We start from the raw sequence: 22,572 nt of genomic DNA on the forward strand, positions 1-22,572 counted from the left end.
TGCTCTTGTTAAAACTAAAACTCATGTTCATAAGCCTTGAGACGCGATTATAAAATAATCTGGCTGTGTGAGATGTGCACGGCTGATATCCCACAGCAAGAAAAATTATATTTTAAAAAATTCTATTGAAAATCCATTTTGTAAGAAGCAGTGCCCCCATTGCTAGCCACCTTTTGGAGATGCATTTGTCTCTTTTCGCCTGTGATTGCCTTCAAAGGTCAGAAAAAGGGGAGGGGGGTGTCTCCGCCGGGATGGCTGGCATGCAGCGCTTCTGAAAGCCACAGCACAATAAAAACACGAGAAAAATAATCCGAAACAATTTTTTGGAATCCTGAAAACTTGCCAAAGCCTTGCAGCCATCTGAGCAGCAGATTGAAAAAAAAAATAGATGAAATTCAGTAAGTATAATATGTTTTGTGAACTTTTAACTTACTCGCTTTTCATCCAGGTACAAAAAAAAATTAAATGAGGAGGCCAGTACAATGACTCCATTGGCTATTCCTCCGTGTCCAATTGCCAGGATCCCAGGGTGCCACTTCTTGTTCTGGCTGCTCCACCTCCCATCTGGCTCTCTGCTTATGGTCTAGCAAAGCAGCAGAGATGAGCCTCCGTCCTTGGGCTCCGTACCCACATGGGAGATCCGGAAGAAGCTCCTGATTCCTGCCTTTGCATTGGCTCAGCTCCAGCTGTTATAGCCAGCAGATGGAAGAGCTTTCTGTCTCTCCATCTCTCTGGAGGTCTACATTTCAAAAAAAAAATATATATATTTTAAAAATAAATAAATGAAATTTTTAAAAGGCAACGAATTTAAAGAAAGCAGAATGGCAATGTCTCATAAATAGATCGCACTAAGGAAGAGTCAGAAGTTATAAAAGGTGGCATTTGCAAAACTTCTCCAAGGTAAAATTACTCGCCTTTCCTCACTCTCATATTCAAAAGTGAGTTATTAAATCTGGCCCACATATCTCAAGGGACGATGGATGGCAATCGTTTTCCATTTGAGTATCGGTCCCACCCCGGTAACCTAGTGCTAAAGTCCTTACCTAGCACATTGCCTAGATCCCATATGGGCACCGGTTCATGTCTCTGCAGCCCCACTTCCCTTCCAGCTCCCTGCTTGTGGCCTGCGAAAGCAGTCGAGGACAGCCCAAAGCCTTGGGATCCTGCACCCATGTGGGAGACCCGGAAGAAGCTCCAGGCTCCTGGCTTTGGAATGGGCTCAGCTCCGGCCGTCGCGGCCACTTGGAGAGTGAATCAGTGGATGGAAGATCTTCCTCTCTGTTTCTCCTCCTCTCTGTATATCTGATTTTCCAATAAAAACTAAATAATAAATATTTATTTGAAAAATAGATACTTGAGGCTGGTCCCAGCAGCTCGGGCGGCAGGAGGAGCGGCAGCGGCCAGGCCAACCCGGCTCCGTGAGGGCTCTGGGCGCGCCAGGCGCGCTTCCCTCCGCCAAGATGCCCAAGAGGAAGGTCAGCTCTGCAGAAGGGGCGGCCAAGGAGGAGCCCAAGAGGAGAGCGGCCAGGTTGTGGGCTGAACCGGCTCCTGCAAAGGTGGACGCGAAGCACAAGAAGGCAGCTGGCAAGGAGAAGTCGTCGGACAAGAAGGTGCCGGCCAAGGGCAGGAGAAGGGCAAAGGGCAAGCAGGCCGAGCTGGCCAACCAGGAAACCAAGGAGGACGTGCACACGGAAAACGGAGACACTAAAAACGAGGAGAGTCCCGCCTCTGACGAAGCCGAGGAGAAGGAAGCCAAGTCCGATTAACGCCACACACCAGGTCTTATCAGTGCTCCCTGTCTCCCTTCTTGTACAATCCAGAGGAAGATTTTTATCAACTATTTTGTAAATGCAGGTTTTTTAGTAGCTCTAGAAACATTTTTAAGAATGAGGGAAGCCCACCTCATCCCATTTTTTTTAAGTGTAAATGATTTTTTTTGAGAGGTGAAATCATTGCTGGTTGTTTATTTTTTGGTCCAACCAGAAAATAGTGGGATATTGAACTAGGAGAGGCTCTGCCTGTCTGGGTGTCAGGTTCACATGCCACAGGTGGGTGGCTTTTATATCCTGCAACACACTGCACACCAAATGGCAATTCGGAGTCACAATTGTGCATTGCATCTGTCTTGGAAATTTTCAGTTGCTTCTCCCGTGTTGGTCAGTAGAGCTGTTTCCTACAATGAACCACTCCTTGTTGCTCTGTCAGAACCGTGCACACCCTGTTACCCCTTTGGCTGGGGAGTCCAGGATTCCTAATCCTTAACGTACTGTGAGAGACTAAAGACTTGCGTGTCGCGTATGTGATGTTCCGTCGTGAGTGGGTGGGATTCACGTGACAGCAACTGCAGACACTGGTACTTGGTAGCGTCTTCCAGAAGGGCTGCCTCCAAATTCAAAGCTGGAAAGTCACTGGAATAGCTTCAAAAATGACAATCCACGGCGTGTTACTCGTGGTCCGTATGTTAAGTACTGTATACAAATTGAAATGTCCGTGTACTGATTCAATAAAATCTCAGTTGTAAACCAATGGTTTATCATTGAACTTGGAGAATGTTTGTATTTGATTATTCCAGAGTTACTTCAAATTTGAAGGAATAAAATGTATTTCTTGAACATATATATAATAAAAGAAAAATAGATACTGGAGTATGTATGTATTTTACATGGAATGCCTCTGTATACAAGATGTGTTTGCTCTCCCCAATGATTTGTTTATTCATTTACTCATTCATTTACATCACAATGCATGCATGTAGCGTTATCTCATACCTCAGGTTATAAGCCGAAGCTGCAATGTTTGCTTTGCTGTTCAGACTGCCTCAGTCTTGGAGTCAGCGTAGCAGTACAGCAGGTTGAGTCTTGGTGCTAGGTTCCATGTCACAGCACCAGCTAGAGCCCCTGTTGTTCTCGGTGCGTCCTACTCACGCTTCCGGTCAGCAGGTGATGGCTCTCAAGCACTTTGATTCGAGCCACCCAGATGGGAGTCCTGTGTCCTGGCTTCAGGCCTGGGTTGTTGCACTCACTCTCTCTCTCTTTTCTATTCTGCCTTTCAAATAAATAAATCATTCTGTGTGTGTGTGTGTACCCACACATGTATCCATGCACACATTCCCCTATTTTCTACAACATACTCTGGGCTGATTCATGTTTATCCATCTGCAGCCACAGAATCAGCTATTTCTCTGAGGTATCTAGAAAACAGTGTTTAGAAATAAAGATGTAGGCATTACTTGTGCTTGTAGCTACTTGATCTGTCGTACTTGCATTTTATATACAATCTTGCTTTCTTTATGATAATCAAGAAGCCTTGGTTTCTGTTAAATTTTGAGACTCTTTTAACTTTACTCTTTTTTTTTTAAAGATTTATCTTATTTTGCTGGAAAGTCAGATTTACAGAGAGAAGGAGAAACACAGAGAGAGATCTTCTGCCAAGAGACAGGAGCTTCTTCCCTGTCTTCCACACAGGTGCAAGATCTCAAGGCTTTGGGCCATCTCGACTGCTTTCCCGGGTCACAAGCAGGAAACTGGATGGGAAGTGGAGCTGCTGGGACAGGAACCTATGCCCATATGTGATCCCGGCAGATGCAAGGCGAGAGCTTTAGCTGCTAGGCTACTCCAGTGAGCCTTTAAATTTCCTCTTTTTTAAAATTACTTAATAGGTAAATCCACTTATTTTGGAAAGAGAAAATTAGAGAGGTGGAACTCATACGTTGATTCATTCCTTCAATGCTCACAGTGGCGTGAATGGATCCAGTGCAAACTGGGAGTTGAAAACCCAGTAAAAGGTCTCCAATGTGAGCACAAAGGACCCAAACGTAAGAACCATCACCTGCAGCAAAGGTGGAATCACGGATGAAGCTGGAACGTGAACCGAGGCAGGCAGAGGTAATTGTGAATTTAACCACAGCATCAAACCCCACTCAATCCTATCCTGCAGCGTCTTACTCAGAATGCATTTTCTTAACACCTCTGTCTTTCAGTGACCATAAATATTCATAACATCTTTTTTTAAAGATTTATTTATTTATTGGAAAGTCAAATATACAGAGAGGAGGAGAGACAGAGAGGAAGATCCTCCGTCCGATGATTCACTCCCCAAGTGAGCGCAATGGCCGATGCTATGCCAATCTGAAGCCAGGAGCCTCTTCTGGGTATCCCACACGGGTGCAGGGTCCCAAAGCATTGGGCCGTCCTCGACTGCTTTCCCAGGCCACAGGCAGGGAGCTGGAAGGGAAGTGGAGCTGCCAGGATTAGAACCGGCGTCCATATGGGATCCCGGCTTGTTCAAGGCAAGGACTTTAGCTGCTAGGCCACGTTGCCAGGCCCTCATAACATCTTCATCACTGTCAGGCTGCCCCTTAATATTTCTCTGCTAAGTAATTTTGTCTGTGCTTTTAAATGTTTTCCTTAGGAAAGTGATGTTCTTTATTTATTATTCATTCCTAATTCCTCTCTGAGTCAAAGTGCCCTCTCTCGTTTATGTGGTTTCTTGACAGGCTCTTTTTTCTTCTGAACAATTAAAAGTCAGCAAAAAGGTTTTATTTTGCACACTTAGATACAGATGTCCTTAGAGTCCCGTCCCCCCCCACCCCCTGCAACACATGCCTCATTCTATTGCACACACACACACACACACACACACACACACACACACACACACACACAGAGTGAGAGAGGAAGTCTCAAACATCACACTCTCTTCTAGCGTTCAGAGTTTCTTCTGCGAAGTCTGCTGTTAGTCTAATGGGTTTTCCTTCACATGTAATTGGACATTTTCATTCACTAGCTTTAGGAATCTTTCCTTATCCTTAATTTTTGACAGTTTTGCTACAATATACCTTGGCAGCCAAGGCCTTTTTTCATTGAGTCTGGTTGAATCTGTCCACATCTCTTTCAAGACCTGAAAATTTTCCAACTATTATTTTAGTCCATCGGCCTCAATCCCTTCATCTTCTTCTTTTGTAGATATCCCTGTAGTACAAATATCTGTTTCTTCTTTTTCACGATATTTTTGTCTGACAAAGTTATTGCAAATGTCTTCTAGCACGGTGACACGGGGCGGTAAGCCACAGTCTGGAATGCTGACACGCCATGTTGGAGTGCCAGTTTGAGTCTAGCTGCTCCACTTTGCATCCAGTTCCTTGCTATTGTGCCTGAGGAAGTACCAGATGATAGTTCGAGTATTTGGGTCCCTGCCACCCACGTGCAAGAGCTCGATGAAGCTCCAGGGTACTGGCTTCATCCAGGCCTGGGCCTGGCCATCACAGCCATCTGCAGAATGGACCAGTACATGGAAGGTCGCCGTCTCTGTCTCTTCTTCTTTGTCATTCTGTTTTTCAAATAAAGAAAACAACTCTTTTCAAAAGTCATCTCTTCCAAATGAGGAATTCTTTCTTCTATTCAGCCTTTTCTGTTGTTGAAACTGCCGGTGGTATTTGTTACTTCATGAATTTTTTTGTTTTGTCTCATTGCTGGGGAAACTTTCCTTTTCAAAATTTCCAGTTCATGAATAGCATCTATTTCTTTAGTTTTTCATTTAGATCATGTTTTCTTTTCCTCATTGAATTGTCTGGGTTCTCCTGCCTCTGTAGTTCCTTAGGATAATTATTTTTGAACAAAATTTCATAGATATCCTTCACATCAGGATCTGTCTTTGGAGAACTACTATGTTCTTTTGGAGGTATGGTGCTTCCTGGATTCTTCATGTTCTGTGTGTCCCTGTATTGATGCCTGTGCATCCAGAATAACAGCTCCTTCTCCTTTAATGGAGTAAGTTTCATCGGAATAGTTGAGATGGAATGTGTGGTGTCAACTTGTGTCAGTTGTAATGTGGATGCTTTGGCATTAGTTACAGATGAGTCCTGCTGTGTAAGACTCGATTCCGGCCACTGCCAGCATTGCGTACGAGTGCCACAGTTGTCTAGCTTGCAGCAGTTTATAAAAGTAGTAGTGTATCTTTGAAGTGGATGTGAATTTCCAAAGGTATCTGTGTCTTCAGACCCCAGAAAGTGTGTGTCAACTACAGCAGGGTTGTTGATGGCAATTGTCCAGTTCTTGGTGCTGTGGGACCCAGAGGAAACCATCCCTTTGCCACTGTAGGCAAGCCTGTGTGATGCTGGAGGTCATGAAACCAATGGCTGTGGCCCTGGAGTTGTGATGTGGATGGATCCTCTCGTGGGCTTTGCTGTGTGGACTTGGTTGGTACTGAGATGCATAGCACTAAAGGCCCCATCCCAGTACCAAGACTATGTACGTCTTCGTGAGGTACATAGAGGTAGGCTAGGCATTGTGCACTGGCAAATGTGAGCCTGGGCCAGTGAAACGTAGGTAGGGTTTTCCCTCTGTCCTGCAGTGTGAGCTCCAGTGACTGAAGGCCTTTTACCAATAGACACAGTCCTGAAACAGCAGGAAAAGCCTAAGTTATGTGAGGGTTATGTTCTGGCAACCAAGGACCAGAAGCAGTGTAATTGGAGATAGAGCTTACTTCAGGTCCCACGGCACAAGCGTGGGTGTTCTCAGGATTTATGGAGTCAACAGTCATAGTCCTGGAGCTTCAGATGGACGTAAGAGAAATTAAGACAAGATGCAGCTCTAATCCAGATCTCATTGGATGAGCTTCAGTTATGGACTGGCAGCCATCAGTCTGAAACAGAGCCAGCCTTCCACAGTGAGATCATAGCCTCCACAGCCACAGTCCCAAAGCTGCAGGACACAGAGGGGCTGCCCTGAGTTCTACAGGTGTTGCTGAGGTTGCAGTTCTAGCCACCCAGGCACCTGTGAGAAGACATCCAGAGCTTGCTCGGGTTTAGTTCTCCAGTGCCAAGCTCCAGAAGGAGGGCCCTTCTCTTAGATCCTTCAGAGCAAGTGACAGTGGCTCCAGGATCAGTGGTCAGGAACCCCAACGGGGCAGGATCCAGAGGGGGCTGTTCTCTATGAAGTGTGTTGGCTCTAGTTTTGAGGGGCTGGTGGAAGCAGCGGTTTCTCTTATGTCAATGGAATTCTTCCCATTGTCTCAGATAAAATGGATCTTAGCAGCAGCTATATGGAAGCAACCTGAAGCTGGGACCCTGGGAGCAAAGCAAGGCCATGCCTTTTCTAGGCACCCCAAGTAGTCACTAGGACAACATTTAGTTCTCTAACTGCTGTTCAAGGCAATAGAAACTGGGGAATTCCCTGCTGGTGGACTACTGGTTTGCGTTAATAGTGGTGCTTACAGAGCTTTCTGCTCACCTGTTCCTGGCAAAATACTGCCCGCCCCCATCTCCCTCCGCTGGCCAGGAAGCCAGGCTAGAAACTGCCATGTGCTTTGCTGCTCTCCTTCCGTTGTCTATCAGAGTCTGTGTGCTGTGTGGATGGAGTTCCTGATGTTTCCTTCTGACAACCTCCTGGAAACTCAGTCCTTCCTTTGTTGTTCTGGTTCTTCCCAGGTGGGAGGTGAGTGCAGGACCTCTCTATTCAGCTTTCTTCTAAACTTCTTGTATATAAATAAATGTTAAATTAAAAAAGTTTTTCATCAAGTAGGTTAAAATAAACACATACACACACACACACACAAAAAAAAGAAAACAGAAATGTGGAGATAGCAAAGTAATACCCAAGAAAGAGGTAATGAAGATGCATAAAAACTTTAGGTCAAGTTCTTTATTCTCCAAGAAAGCTGAGGGTCACATATGGAAACAGTGCTATTTTAAAAGAACCATAATTATTTAAGCCAGAGGTCCTAGAATTTAAATAAATATGATAAGTAAGATTTTTGAAGTTCAAATGATCAGAGAGGCTGGGAGGAGTGAGAACTCATTATCGATTCTACCTCTAGAGGCCCAGTTCTGGCCGTCGGGATCGTCAGGAGAGTGGAGCAGCAGGTGCAAGATGTGTGTGTGTGTGTGTGTGTGTGTGTGTGTGTGTGTCTTCCTTCTCTCTGTAATGTTGCCTTCCAAATAAACAAATAAATCTAAAACACACACACACGTAGTAACAAAGCTCCTACAGACACTTGGAAAGTGAGTCAGAAGATGGAAAGTCTCTCCCTCTCTCTCTCCATCTTCCTCCCTTTTCTTCTCTCTCCTTCTCTCTCTCTGTCACTATACCTTCCAAACAAGTAAACATCTGGTGACTACTGAACAACTCTATAAACAGGTAAAATATTGTGCAATAAGTAAAATAAATATATTTAAATACTTAACACGGGGGGAAATTTAGACAATGAATTCTTCAAGAAAACAAAACAAAAGGAAAAGGGAAATGGATTGGAAAATATGAAAAGTTATGGGTAATTCTGCAGGTGCAGCAACTCACAGGAGAAAGGAGAAAGCAAGGGAAATGAAGAGAAAATTGTCAAAGCACTAATACAAAAGATTTTCCAGACTCGTTAAGATATGAACATGAAGTTCAAAAATATCTTCCAAAACTAGAAAAAATTATGAAAAAATAAAATCAAAACAATACAGATAAAAAGTCCTCAGTGCTTACAGACAGAAAGCAATACAGAGACATCTATTCTGAGAATTAACATCGTGTCAAAACTTCCCCAGCAGGAATCCTGAAGCTAAGAATGTCTTCAAAATATTAAAGAAAGTTGTTCTGCACTTGAAGATTGCACCTCACAAAACTTCATAACAGGGGCGACAATCAGTAAAAACGTTTAAAAGTACATGAGCTCACCTGTCATGCACACTTCCTTGGAGGGTCACGCTGGCATGTTCTTTGTCACAGCAAGGGAGTAAGACAGGAAAGACACAGAAAAGAGGAACACCACATAGAAAAGGTTCAAAAGAAAGCCTGGAGGAAAGCTGTGCAGAAGGCTCGGAGACCCACCTGCTCAGGGGAGGATAAAGGGACCTAGGCAATGTGCCTGATGCGTGTGTTTTGAAAGTACTGTTGCTCTACATTGATTAATTGTGGAGTATTGGAGATAAACTAGCAGTAAATAATTAAAACACTAGTTAAATGAGAGCAAATGTGAGAACGATTAAATTCAGATTAAATAGAAATCAGCGGAAGAGAGCATACTAGCATTATTTTGGGGAGAAATTATGGGGCATATCTACATACTTACAATGTGAAAGCTACTGTTGGTTCAATCAAATATTGTGTTATTTCTGTTTTAAGAGACTATTGGGAGAACACAGGGAGATGATAAGAGAAGTTATAAGAAAGCAAAACCGTCATCCATCATAACAGAAAGTTAATTATGTTTTAAAATGATAGGATAATGAATTATATATATATACACCCATTGGAATGCGAATATGTGGGGGGGGGGGGGGGAAATGAAAGTAGATACCAAAAGAGAAATTTATAAGAGTTTAATGTGGCTCCTGTGGGGGAAGAGACCTAGATAGATAGGTGAATATTTTTTATTAAAGGCTAATCACTGACATTCAATTTCCTAAATACATCAAGAGAAGCAATTCAAAAGTGCTCTTAGGATGAGAAATGTATGCAGTTTCTGCAGTCCGTGCTACTGCTGCTCCTTAGCCCTGCTCAGGCCTGGACTTTGTCCTTCCCCGTCTGCCCCCACGGTCCCAGCCCTCAACAGACCGATGCCTCCTGCTCACTGACGCCAGCTCTGACCTGTGTCACCAACTAGCAGTGCCACCTGCTTTCCAGCGCTCAGTTGTCTCATCTGTAAGATGAAATGCTCAGAATATTTAAATCTGAAAATGGGAGGGGATTTGTGTGGCTCACGTGGTGCAAGGAGGTTCCCTGAAATCTCGACAGGGTGAGAGACTCCTGGGGCGTTCACACTGTGCTCCAAGGCTGAGTGAACTTAGAGGAGCTTGCTAAGGCGGAGTTCATGCCCGAGTATTTGAAAATACTGCCCTCTGCTGCACAGAAACCAGGATTGCAGGAACCAAGGCCAGCCCGGACAAGGCTGCGGGAGCGGAGCTGACACACAGGAGCTAGCCTAGAGAAAGCGCGGAGAAAAAGCAAAAAACCAAGCCTCCCACACCTGCTGAGTCCGACACATTCTGAAGCCGCAGGACTTCATGTTAGCTTGTCCTTACTCCGGAGCTCTGCTCACATAAGCACTCTGATAGGCAGGGCCAGTTAGACTGGGACTAGCAATGGGGTCAAGAAGGGCTGCCACATTCCATAGGGCTCCAGACAGCTCTAGACACACGTTTGTCTGAGCATCATGGTTGCAAGGTTCACAAAAATTTTAATGCAAAGATAGAAAAGTGCGGGGACAGCGAGGTGGCATAACAAGCTAATCTCCACCAGTAAGTGTCAGTATCTCACATGGATGCTAGTTCATATCCTGACTGCTCCACTTCCAGTTCAGCTCCCTTCTTGTGTAGCCTGGATAGATGGGCCAAGTACCCATGTGGGGAACCTGGAAGAAGCTCCAGGCGCCTGGCTTCAGATCGTTTCCATTCTGACCGTTGCAGCCACCTGGGGAATGAACAACAGATGGAAGATTTTTCTGTCTTTCCTCTCTTTAAATATATGCTTTTCAAATTTAAATAATTTTTTTTTCTTAAAAGATAGGAGGGTGAGGCAAAAATAGATTGTCTATTAGGGTTGGCATTATGCCACAATGGGCTTAAACCATTGCTACAGTGTTGGCATTCCATTTAGGCGCCAGTTTGACTCCCTGGTGCAGTCCCCATCCAGCTCCCTGCTGAGATAGCTGGGGAAAGCATCAGAAAATGGCCCAAGCCCCTATACCTACAGAGGAACCCAGATGAAGCTCCTGTCCCCTGGCTTTGGCGTGGTCCAGCCCTGGCCACTGCAGCCATTTGGGGAGTGACCCCACAGACAGTTCTCTCTCTCTCTTTCTCGTCCCCCTTCTCTCCCTCTGTAACTCTGGCTTTTAAATAAGCTAAAACATTTTTTTTGTAATGTCCTTATCAATAAATATTGGTTCAAAGGGTTTCTATGGATCTTTTATGGATATTACTAATAATAGGCCCCATAAGCAACTGGAGTTAGTCTTACAACTTTGTTCTCTGCAGGAAGACTTTTCAACTTTCAACCGCAAACCAAGGCAGGCAGTGTGATTTTTTTTCCGGCTTAATCTCCAGAAGCAAGCTGTCAACATCCCACTTCCCAACTGCTTAGTGAATGCTATTACATAGAATCTTGTGTCCCAGGGCCTTTGTCTTTAAGACTGACTGCTGCCCAATTCCATCCATCTGTCAGACACACTGCCCTTCAGTGCGTCCTTTGTGAACAGTGGGGACGTGCGCTCAGGGATGGGAGAGAGGTTGAGAAAAACTTTTTTATTGAAACAATTACATTTGAGCCAAATTCTACTCCCAAATGCATCATCATTAGTCATTCTCAGAACTGTTCTTCGGTGTGCCTGCAAACACATGTGCATACACACAAACACACACACACAAAGGGGAAATGTGCCCCAGACCCAAGAACAATCATTGGCTTCGGGCTGCTATTGCATAATCTTGTTGTGTTTCCCTTGTCTCGTAGTAACTTGCGCATGGCCAGGTGACAGCCATCTGGTCCTCTGTGACGACAACCCTTCCTCCTTGGAGAATGAATCAGTCTCATGCCAGCTGCCTTCCCCAGGACCACTAATTAGGCTAACTGAACGCAGGTGTTCTTGCTTCAGCCTCACTTGTTTTTTTCACTTATCCTCAACTCTAATGGCTTACTAATTATCAAGCAGGGACAGGTGTCTGTGGCTCTTGAAACGCCTGCAACCCATTTCCAAGAAAATAGACTGGATTTCCAGCTCTGCCTCCTAACTTCTGCTTCCTAACAGAGGCCCCAATGGCAGCTGAAGGAGGTAACTGGATTTGTGCCACCCACCTGGGAGATGAAGATTACATTTCTGCCTCTGGCTCTTTGCTTCAGCCAAGCCCTCGCCATTGCAGTCAGAGCTCTCTCTCCCCGCCAACCCCTACCTCCCATATCTCTGATATTTTTAAGCACATTCTTTCACTCTTTAAAAGGCTAAGGATGTAATTACAGCATTTCAGAATGGTGTTGGGGTGAGGAGGTGTGGCAAGAAGCTGTGCAGCAAAACTGAAAGCGCTGATGTCAGAGGCGCCAGACTTGAATTTTACTTCCCGTGCTGCCAATACTGGTCAGGAGATCTTGAGAAGCTATTCAAACTCTCTGACTGATGAATTACCAATGAAGTTTCAAAACTTCAAAGTGACAAGGGAGGGTAGGAAATCTTTAGTCTTTTTAAATTCATGTGTAACTTCAAAGAAATTCTGCCTAATATTTTTTTAAGATTTATTTTTATTTCAAAGGCAGATTTTTACTGAGAAGGAAGAAGAGACAGACAGAAAAAGATCTTCCATCCACTGGTTCACTCCCCAAATGGCCGATGCGAAGCCAGGAGCCAGGAGCTGGAGCTGAGCCGATGCGAAGCCAGGAGCCAGGAGCTTCTTCTTGGTATCCCATGTGAGCGCAGGGTCCCAAGACTTTGGGTCATCCTCTGCTGTTTTCCCAGGTCACAGGCAAAGAACTGGATGAGAAATGGGGCAGCCAGGACACAAACCAGTGCTTCTGTGGGATACCAGCACTTGTAGGCAGAAGGTATGCCACTGCCACAGCCCCAGCCCCTCCTCAATGAACTTTTGCAAATGTATCAGTAACTGTTGCTGTTCAAAATACAGGGTAATTCCAGCACTCAACAGGCTCTCTTGTGCTTCTCACTCAATTGATACTGCTTGCATGGGACTTTATTATTTTTTTTCCACCATGGATTTGTTTTATCAATTCTTCATTATCACATGTGTATGGTAACATAGCATATACCTCTTTTTGTGTCTTGTTGCTTCTGTCTCAGAATTTTGCTATGTTAAATAAATGCTTAGCTTTACAAAGCTGCCAGAGTGCTTTCCAAAATAATCACACCATGCTACATGGGCAGCAACAATCAATCTAGGACAATTCCATTTCCTTGCCAGTGTTTAAAAGCATCGTCCAGGGGCCCAGAACAATGGCTCAATGAGCTAATCCTCCCCCTCTTCAAGTGCTGCCATCTCATATGGACACTGATTCACACCCAGACTTCACTTCCCATTCAGCTCCCTGCTTGTGTGGCCTGGAAAAGCAGCAGAGGATGGCCCAAAATCTTGGACCCACGTGCCCCTGTGGGAGAACAGGAAGAAACTTTGGCTCCTGGCTTTGGATTGGCTCAGCTCGGGCCATTCCAGCCATCTGGGGAGTGAATCAGTAGATGGAAGATCTTTCTCTGGCTCTCCTTTCTGTAAATCTGCCTTTCCAATAAAAATAAATAAATCTTTAAGAAAGAAAAGCAAAAAGAAGAAAACATCATCATGGTTTTCATCTCCACTCCGCTAATGACATTTAGAGTCTCTTCATGCTGCACATTGACCATTGATAGCTCCTCTTATTGAACTAACTATTCAAATTTCTTGTCCTTTGTTAAAATTAGATTCCTTTTTCTTATTGGGTTTTGAAAATACATATTCTAGATGCAAGTTCTCTATCTTATACATAATTATCAAATATGCTCTAAATTTTTTTTTACAGCCACTTCCTTCATCCTCTTCAATGTTGAAGATCAGAAATTCTTAATTTTGACAAAGTTCTATATTTTTTTTTGTTTTGAGTTTTTAGTGACAGAGCCAAGAAATTTTGGCATGACTACAGATCACATAGATTTTCTTATTTTCTGCTAGAAGTTTTATATAGCCTTTGGTTTTACATTTAGGTCTGTCTTTTCCAAGTTATTTTTTATACATGGGGCATGTATGTATAAATTTCACTTTTGCTTATAGATATATAATTCAGCATCATTTATTTGAAAGACTTTTTTCCACCGAAATGCTTATGCACCTTTGTTGAAAATCAATTAATGAGGCCAGCATTGTATCATGGTAGGTTAACTTGCTTTTTGTAACACCTGCATTCCATATTGGGTTCCCAAGTTGGTCAGAACCCTGGTTGTTACACTTCCAACCCAGCTCTACTAATACACCTGGGAAAGCAGCAGAAGAAGGGACAAGGATCCAAGTAGGTAGACCCATCATAAGCACTTGGAAGACCAGGCTGGGACGACACTTGGTTCCAGGCTTGTAACTTGTCTAGCACAGTCCCAGTCATTTTAAGAGCAACAAGTCATATGAGTCTTAGTCTTTTAAAGTAGCCATTGAGAAATGAACTAGTAGTACTAAGATTTCTGTCTTCTCCTTCCTCTCTGTAACTCTGCTTTTCAAATAAATATTTTTGGGGGGCCCACCACAGTAGCCTAATGGCTAAAGTACTCACCTTGCATGCATTGGTATCCCATATGGGCATCAGTTTGTATCCCAACTGCTCCATTTCCCATCCAGCTCCCTGCTTGTGGCCTGGGAAAGCAGTAGAGGATGGCCCAAAGCCTTGGAACCCTGCACCTCTGTGGGAGACTCAGAAGAAACTCCTGGCTCCTGGCTTTGGATTGGTGCATCTCCAGCTGTTGTGGCTATTTGGGGAGTGAATCATCGGACAGAAGATCTTTAAGTCTTTCCTTCTCTCTGTAAAATCTGACTTTCCAATAAAAATGCATAAATCTGCAAATAAATATTTTTTAAAGTGTGTGTCATTCAAAAGCTTATTTTAAAAAAACTTAAAAACAACACTTACCCATAATGCCATCACCTTCACATTTCACTTTAACTTCCTTCAGTCTGAAATGGGTAATATTTTTAAACCAAATTATTCATTAGCTTTCCCCTTTTCCTTTTCTAGCATCTCACCCCCATTTCAGGAAATGAGTCACAGAAGTGCATAATTTGGCAAGGCCCTATTTAGGGAGGTTCTTTCCAGTGGTTTGAGATGTTTGGCAAGTAGAATCATCTTCCAGCACACTTGATTTGCAGCTTGAGCCATTATTACCAAGTGATGTGATCTTCCCTGTGTCTAAATAGCCGGAACACATCTGAACTCCTTTTCTTCCTTCTAACCCTTGGTTGTTCGTGGTTAAATCACATCTGTACTTTTCAAGTCAATGTTTCTCATTCCTTGCTGCCCTACAGAAACGTCTGATATTTAATAAACTAGATGAAAGGTTTCCACAGACTAATTTAGAATCATGGGCACTAGAATTGGAGTTAAGAACCTGTATGCTTAGTTTCCCAACCAGGCCTTTTCCCAGCCATAGATCTTGCACATGCCAGTGATTGCTCTGACCCAGTTTGGCATAGTCCCTCACCTGCCTTACCCTTTGTCTTTGAATGCGGTAGCCTGTTTCTTTGGAAAACTCCAATACAGCTATCTTTTTTTATAAGAGGCAGAGACAGCATTTCCATCCACTGGTTTACTCCCCAAATGCTCAACATGGTCAGGCTGCAGCCAAGACTTGGAAATGCAATGCAGCCTCCCACCCAAGTGGCAGGAACGCAGAGATCTGAGCAATCACCGCTGCCTCAGAGGGTCTGTTTCAGCAGGGAGCTAGAGCCATCAGAGCCATGCACTCCGAGGTGTGATGCAACTGTCTTAACCGCTAGGCTAAATTCCAGGTCCCTACTTCCGAAATTCTTCAACAAAACTCCAATTATAATGATCACTCTGGTTAATTCTTATTGCACTTAATCCCTTACATTTAAGTACATTAGCTTTCAACTGTGTTCTATGAATTATGGAAAAAAAACTTTAAATGTTATTTCTAACAGGAATGCAAACTTTGTAGTAAGGCTTGGATTCTGTTACACATTTGATCTCCTAGTTGATATTCTGGGCATGTGACAGGCACAACTGGATGACTCATTCATTATTTCCCAACAAGCTTTTTCTAAACTGGGGCTACAGAGGGTCACAAATTGCCAGAATTTTGGACTTGGCCAAAAAAACCTTTTGGAACAAAACAAAAAGACCTAGATTTACATGTCAGTGTTTTATAATCTGTATTCTGGGCGCCTTCCTGAATTATGCATGATTTTTCCTTACTTCTTTTTACCTACATAATTAAGATTTGATACACCATGATGAATCACAATGATAAAATGCTGGAGACAGAAAAGTAGGGTTAGAAAGAAACAAAATCAAGCATCAGGAATAATCTCCAAAACTGAGAATAAGGAAGAAATTTTTGCTTATCTTCCAGCAGATGTCAGTGGAAACATCTGTGAAGCTTCTATATTCATTTGTGACTAATGGTAAACATGAAGCAGATATAGTTTGACTGATATAAAATGGCTATTAACTATCATATCATTTTTATCACATTATTGCCAAATGATTCTAATTCATATATTTTTTAAACATTGTACCCAATTCCGCATTTTCTCAGTGATTATTTGACAAGAATATTTAAAGATACACAATGCCATCAACATATAACCTCATGGCTCAACAGTTCTCTGACCTTTTTCTCATCATCTCCAACATTCCCCAATTATGGCTCCTCTCTGTTAACACTACCGGCCAATACCAAGCTTCCTTTCCTCCTTTCCCTAGGGTGCTGGATGATCTTAAAGACAGGTGAGGGGATCGAAGGGTGAAGGTTCAGAGGGAGGACATGACTCACACATTCACAGACACTTGGCAGGTCTGCCCTTGCAACCTATTTGGAGCTGATTCTCAAACTTCCCATAGCCTTCCGAGAAAGGGGATGGATGACAATAACAAACTTTGGACTGTTGTTGAAATCAAATGAGAGAAAATATGATAGATGCGGCATTCAGACCTTGGGACCAAAAACCAGAGTTAGATAATGAGCAGAATCAACGCGTGCTCTTATCACAACAGGAATCTTTAAGTAAACAGCCATCCGTGGCATTGCATCTTGAGGCAAGACATGAGCAGAAAATAAAGTGAATCTCTTCTTTAGAAATAATTTTTAGAAACTTTCATTTACCCTACATTTTAAGTCAATTTGTGTCACATAAAATGCATTATAATGTATTTTCATGCAAGCTGTATTTTAGACATAAACTGCACGTTAGTCGCTGCGATGAACAACGGCCTATGGCTCTTATGTAAAGAACCACCTTTCTCTTATAGAAGTGCAGCAAGAACAAAACCAAAAAGCAAAAAACAAAAAAAAAGGAAGAAGAATGGCATTGATTCATTGATTAATCCTGAGAAAATCCAGGAACTACATTCTTCTGATTTCCTACATGCCATCAGACATTGGCACAAATAGGAAAACAAGGTCTCTCAACCTTGACACTTAACAGATAACTCTTTGGGGAGATGTCCTGGACACTGCACACTGTTGGTGATGTCTCATCCCTCCATGCATTAGATGTCACCTATACCATCTTATCCTGCTGTGACAACCAAAAATGTCTCTGAACATCGCTAAATGCCCTGTGTTAAGGAAAGTTTTAGCTGAGAGCTTTTATTAAAAAGTAGGAAAATAAATCAGAATCGGGTATTCATTGAAAAAAGCTCTGTGAGTACAACCTCAGAGAATCGACTTGTCTTCATGCGCTTCACCCATGTGTCCCCTGTTTCATCTTTCCCAGTAGAGTATCTCAAGGTACACACCACACTCCAGAGGCAAGAAGATAACTTTATTTTGCTGTCCAATTATTTTCTTATAAAACCTCAGTGTTTGCTAAAATAAAACAAATTTTTAGTACCATAGAAACTTTGTTGCATGTACAACATAATATTACAATATACAACGTCAAAAACAAATGCTTCCAGCTCCAAGCAAAGTGCTGTTGAAACATCCTGACTGTAGTTAATGCCGCAGGAAATTTCCTGTATAATCAATGGTCTCCTTGGCTTGGAAAAAAAAAAATTTATACAGTTGAAGATATAAATAAGAGCTTCAGTGAGCTGATCATCATAAAAATGTTATCTGAAGTCTGGTCATCTAACCCTCAGGATGATCAGTCTAAGAGTTCAATGAGTAAAGTCAATCTCCGTAGATATTGCAATGTGGGTCCCTAGCAGACACCCTGCAGGTTCACAGCTGGTCTACCAAAAACAAAAGCTATTCTTCTCGTGGTGGCACTCGGCGTCTTACTTATATGCCATTTTTCACCAGCTCATGGACTCCATTCTCATCAATGATTAAAGGTGCATGAAATTCTTTATCTGCCACATAACTTTCTAGACCCTAAAAGAAAGATGAAAACAAAACAAAATAAAATTAGTGGGTGCTTCTCATGCAATGCTGGACTTCCTGGCTATAACATGCACACCTAGACTTGGGTTGAGAGGAAGAATTCAAAAACCAACATTTACCACACAGTTTTGAAACTAAGCTTAAGGACTCACTTACGGAAACAAAAACAACATCATCAAAAATTAACCTGACCACAATCTCCAAAGTTAAGATGATGTTCTTTCATCCTATAATCATCACCCAGTAGACCTAACAAGGTGATTGTCACTTATGCTACAATTAAGCAGCACCAACAAGGATCCCCAAGAAAAAAAAAATGCATACTTGGAAAAACAGAAATCCTTACACTCAGGTTTTTTTAAATGACCGTATAAAGTATATGAACAAAACAGAGCCCTTAAAAAAAAGCACACTGCATTAAAAAGTGCCAGATGGGGCCCGGGTGATAGCCTAGTGGTTAAAGTCCTCACCTTGCATGCGCAGGGATTCCATATGGTTGCCGGTTCTAATCCCAGCCACCCTGCTTTCCATCCAGCTCCTTGCTTGTGGCTGGAAAAGCAGTGGAGGACAGCCCAAAGCCTTGGGACCCTTCACCCACGTGGGAGACCCAGAAGAAGCTCCTGGCTCCTGGTTGCAGATTAGCTTAGCTCCAAACATTGCACTCACTTAGGGAGTGAACCATCAGACAAAGATCTTCCTCTCTGTCTCTCCTCCTCTCTGTTTATCTGCCTTTCCAATAAAAATAAATAAATCTTTAAAAAAAAAAAAGTGCCAGATGATTTAGCTAAAAAACAAGGGCCTGGCACGGTAGCGGCTAAAGTTCTCGCCTTGAATGCACTGGGATCCCATATGGGCACCGATTCTAATTCCGGCAGCCTCACTTCCCATCCAGCTCCCTGCTTGTGGCTCAGAAAACAGTCGAGGACGGTCCAAAGCCTTGGGACCCTGCACCCGTGTGGGAGACCGGGAAGAAACTCCTGGCTCCTGGCTTTGGATTGGCACAGCTCCGACCATTGGGGCCGCTTGAGGAGTGAAATCAACGGATGAAAGGTCTTCCTCTCTGTATATCTGACTTTCCAATAAGAAAAAAATAAAATAATTCTTACAAAAAAAAAAAAAAAAAAAGACTGGTGGCTAGCACTGTGGTGTGCAGCTAAAACTACCACCTGTGGTACCCAGCATCTCACACTGTGCTGGGTCAAGTTCCAGCTACAGCTACTGGCTGGGGAAAGCTGCAAAAGGTGGCCCGAGGCCTTGGACCCCTGCACCCATGCAGGTGATCCAACAGAAGCTCCTGGCTCCTGGCTTGAACAGGCCCAGCTCCAGCCAATGCAGCCACTCAGGGAGTTAACCTGGAGATGGAAGACCTCCTCCCGCTGTCTCCTCTTTGTAACTCGAATGAAGTAAGTAAATGTAAAATCTAAAAACACTAAGATTGCATTTTTAAAAGGCCTGTTTCATATAAAGGGACAGGTAAAACAGGCTCGCCATCACAGATTTCTGCGATCGGCAATTGCTTCACTGTGGGATAGACGGAAAGCTGCAACCCACAACTGATACAGCTGCACAGGTCCTTCCCAGGACGAGCTGCTTGGGCAGGGCCACCAGCTAACACTGTGTGTCCTTCAGGGGCAATTCCACACAACCCTACATTTAGAAGAAAGGGGAGGCAGGTGAACTTACCTCTCCGGCATAGGAGATGAGAGGAGAGATTTCACATTGGATCGGGACATCGTTGGCATCTTTCAAGCTAAGAAAAAAAAAAGCACGTGTTAAGGTGTGGGGAGGGGGAGAGGAACTGCTCTAACGATCAGTTCAAGCCTTCCAGTTTCCTGCCAGAGTGAAAGTGCAGAGAAGCTCGCAGATAACAAATCCCGCTGATTAAACAAGGAGGGTAGGTCCTACCATAAACAGGCACTACATCCTGCAAGTTCAATGAAGTCCTTACAGTCAGAAAGACACTATTTGGGACAGATGTCCAGAACTGCTAGGGGCTCCGTACAGCACTTTGCCAACAGTCGTGCACTCTTCCTGGGGTTAGCGCTCTCTTTGTAACATTTCATAGTTTGGTTCTGATCAAGTAAAGGCTAATAGGCTTACTACTAGACGGTCTGAATCTTTCGTTTTTTGTTTTAATCCTCACCACAACCTTGCAAGTATTAACGCCGACAAACATTGTAAAGGTTGCACTTCAATACAGTACCTACTTAAACAGGAATACTTCTTAAAGTTAGTTAAAAATTAGAAACTCGACCTTTCAGTCATAATAATTATATCTCACTGGTGGCTAATGACTGCATAACGCAGGCACGCGACATTCCCTTTACTGCGGAAAATTCTCACTCCCGCGCTGAAGATCAGTTCAGTATTTCATAGTTTGCGGTTGCTCTTAGACAACTCAAATCTCTTAGATGAGCTGGGCTGACTTATTCACTTTGCTCCAAAGAACTCTGTTTCCAGAAGCCTCCTTCGAGGGAGCTAGAGCAGACGGCAGCAAAGCGCAGGCCACGCAGTCACTGACTCCAGTGCTTCTGTAGTCACCTTCCAACATTTAGAGCTGTCTGCTGGATTGTTCCAAGTCATTTTCAACTAGGACCTTCTAATTTTAATAACAATACCCAATCTCCAGGATTCGCTTCAAGTCCCAGCTTTACCTCTGACCACTGCACTTCACGGCTATTGTTCCCATTCATGTATTTACATAAAAAAATAAACTCTCCTTAAAATGAATCCTGGCTGTTAACATATATTCAGCACATAAACACAAACTGACTAATAATGTCTCTTAAACCTTTAGCATCCCTAGCCCCCCGCCACCAGTAAGCGAGCAGAAACTATCTCTCATGTAAGATACTACAGCATCCAGGATATGAAACAGCACCTGTAGGTCTGTGAGCAGCCCTGTTTGCTGGCTGGATGAATACAGTATGAGGGCAGATGGCTGACAGCCTAATGCACAGAGGGAAGGCCCAGACTGGGTACCTATCTGTCCGAACACACGTCGGATTCTGCCACAAGAACTCAAGAGGTCCAGTACAGAGCAGCTGGGAAAACTCAACGGTTACATAAAACACGAGGCTGTAGCCCGCTGACAAGATGCAGACAGGCCAGTTCCACCTAACCCCTAAAAGGACTCAGTGCACTAAAATCCTAAGATGGCCCTGAGTCCAAGAAAGAGAATTTCCATTCTAGCACCACCAAGATGCCTCCAAAGGCTTAGGAAATCAACTTTAGTAAGCCAAAATGTATTATTCTCTCCCTTTCCTAAAGAAGGGAAGACAGCAACAACTGTCCACAATTTAAAAACTCGAAATACAGGATAATCAGCTAAGTTATACTTCCACACCCTCAGTCTTTAAGCAGACCTGTGCCCGGGTAGCTCACGGGGCTCAGTAAGCAACCAGGTGAAAACCCAAAGCCTACAAATTCAGCATCCTGGCTTTTTCTCAGAACAGCTCCAAGCTCCTGTCACAGAGAATAGTGTGTTCTCATCTCTCTCTTTTAAGGAATCTTTTTCAACTCTCTGAGGGCATTCTTTGCTGTTAAGGTTTTCGGCAAAAAAAAAGTATTTCCAAATCCACACTTTTATTTGGCTTCAGTTGAATTCCTCTACAAATGGCTAAAATGAAGTAAAGGAGAAGGGCTGGAACTAAACCACAGGACTAAAATTAAAATAACGTTTGAAAACATTTTGTATCTTCATTAAAATAGTTAGACGCTATTTTTTCAGCAGCAAAATTAAGAAGTTTCACTTTTTGGGCTAAAAGTTATGGTTCACTGGGAAGGAAATGTGGGTCAATGTCTTATTTCCTAAACTGCAGAGCTTGCTTCCACAAACTAACAATGATGCTGGAGGCAGAAAACAGCAGAGGGCCTTGCATCCTAACTCCTGGGGCCCCAGGGACAAAGTCATTAGGGATCCCAGACGTAACCCACAAGGCCTTGAGGGCCACTCCCTCTTGTTTTCTTTTTTTTAAAGATTTATTTATCTTTATTGGAAAGGCAGATATACAGAGAGGAGGAGAGACAGAGAGAAAGCTCTTCCGTCCAATGATTGGCGCTCTCAGGCCCTGTCCCCGTGGGGGAAGATGATGGCATGGGCCTCACAAGGCACGAGGGACGGACTGGCATCCGCGTGGCTCTCCAGCTGGGCTCACCCCCAACCCCAGAGCCTCTGCCCGAAAGGCATTTCCCCCATGACCTTGAAAATTCAGACCAGATCTGGTGACCTTTAAAATACAGTGAGAACATCAAATGACTGGTTATCTTTTTTTCCTACAGCAATTTAGAACTATCAGTACCCAGAGAGAATATGTGCAACTTCCAGCTTAAACACACACACACACACACACACACACACACACACACACACAAAGGCTCTACTCTTAAGATAAAAAGGTACTTTCCTTAGAAACAAGACAATAGCTAACCAAAACTAAGACACGGGCTAAAACATGAAATGGATGGTTTTCCCTCCCACCTCCTACCCCACATACCAGTTTTCCCCATCTTATACAAAATAAACACTTCAGGGGCCAGGCTTGTGGTAGAGTGAGTTCAGCTGCAGCA

The 22,572-nt window shown here is 43.4% G+C and overlaps 2 protein-coding genes across 4 annotated transcripts in view; one reads left to right on the forward strand and one right to left on the reverse strand.

The window, feature by feature from the left end:
* The first annotated feature begins 1,460 nt into the window (after positions 1-1,460).
* On the forward strand, positions 1,461-2,444 carry LOC121171513 (non-histone chromosomal protein HMG-14-like). The gene has a single exon (XM_041003249.1). It carries the CDS (start codon positions 1,461-1,463, stop codon positions 1,764-1,766), a length of 306 nt encoding a protein of 101 aa, XP_040859183.1. The 3' UTR covers positions 1,767-2,444.
* Positions 2,445-17,768: 15,324 nt separating this feature from the next.
* The window catches only part of UAP1 (UDP-N-acetylglucosamine pyrophosphorylase 1), a 37,593-nt gene continuing 32,789 nt past the window's right edge, over positions 17,769-22,572 (reverse strand). For all 3 annotated transcript variants that reach the window (XM_041003246.1, XM_041003245.1, XM_041003247.1), the window contains 2 exons: positions 19,687-19,753; positions 17,769-17,994 (listed from right to left, as the gene is read on the reverse strand). In XM_041003246.1, coding sequence (XP_040859180.1) covers positions 17,902-17,994; positions 19,687-19,753 — 160 coding nt within the window. In that variant the 3' untranslated portion in view covers positions 17,769-17,901. The remainder of the gene's footprint in view (positions 17,995-19,686; positions 19,754-22,572) is intronic.

Source organism: Ochotona curzoniae, unplaced genomic scaffold (genome assembly GCF_017591425.1).
Source record: "Ochotona curzoniae isolate NIBS_2020 unplaced genomic scaffold, NIBS_Ocur_1.0 scaffold_2683, whole genome shotgun sequence".
In the NCBI taxonomy this organism is placed as follows: Eukaryota; Metazoa; Chordata; class Mammalia; order Lagomorpha; family Ochotonidae; genus Ochotona; species Ochotona curzoniae.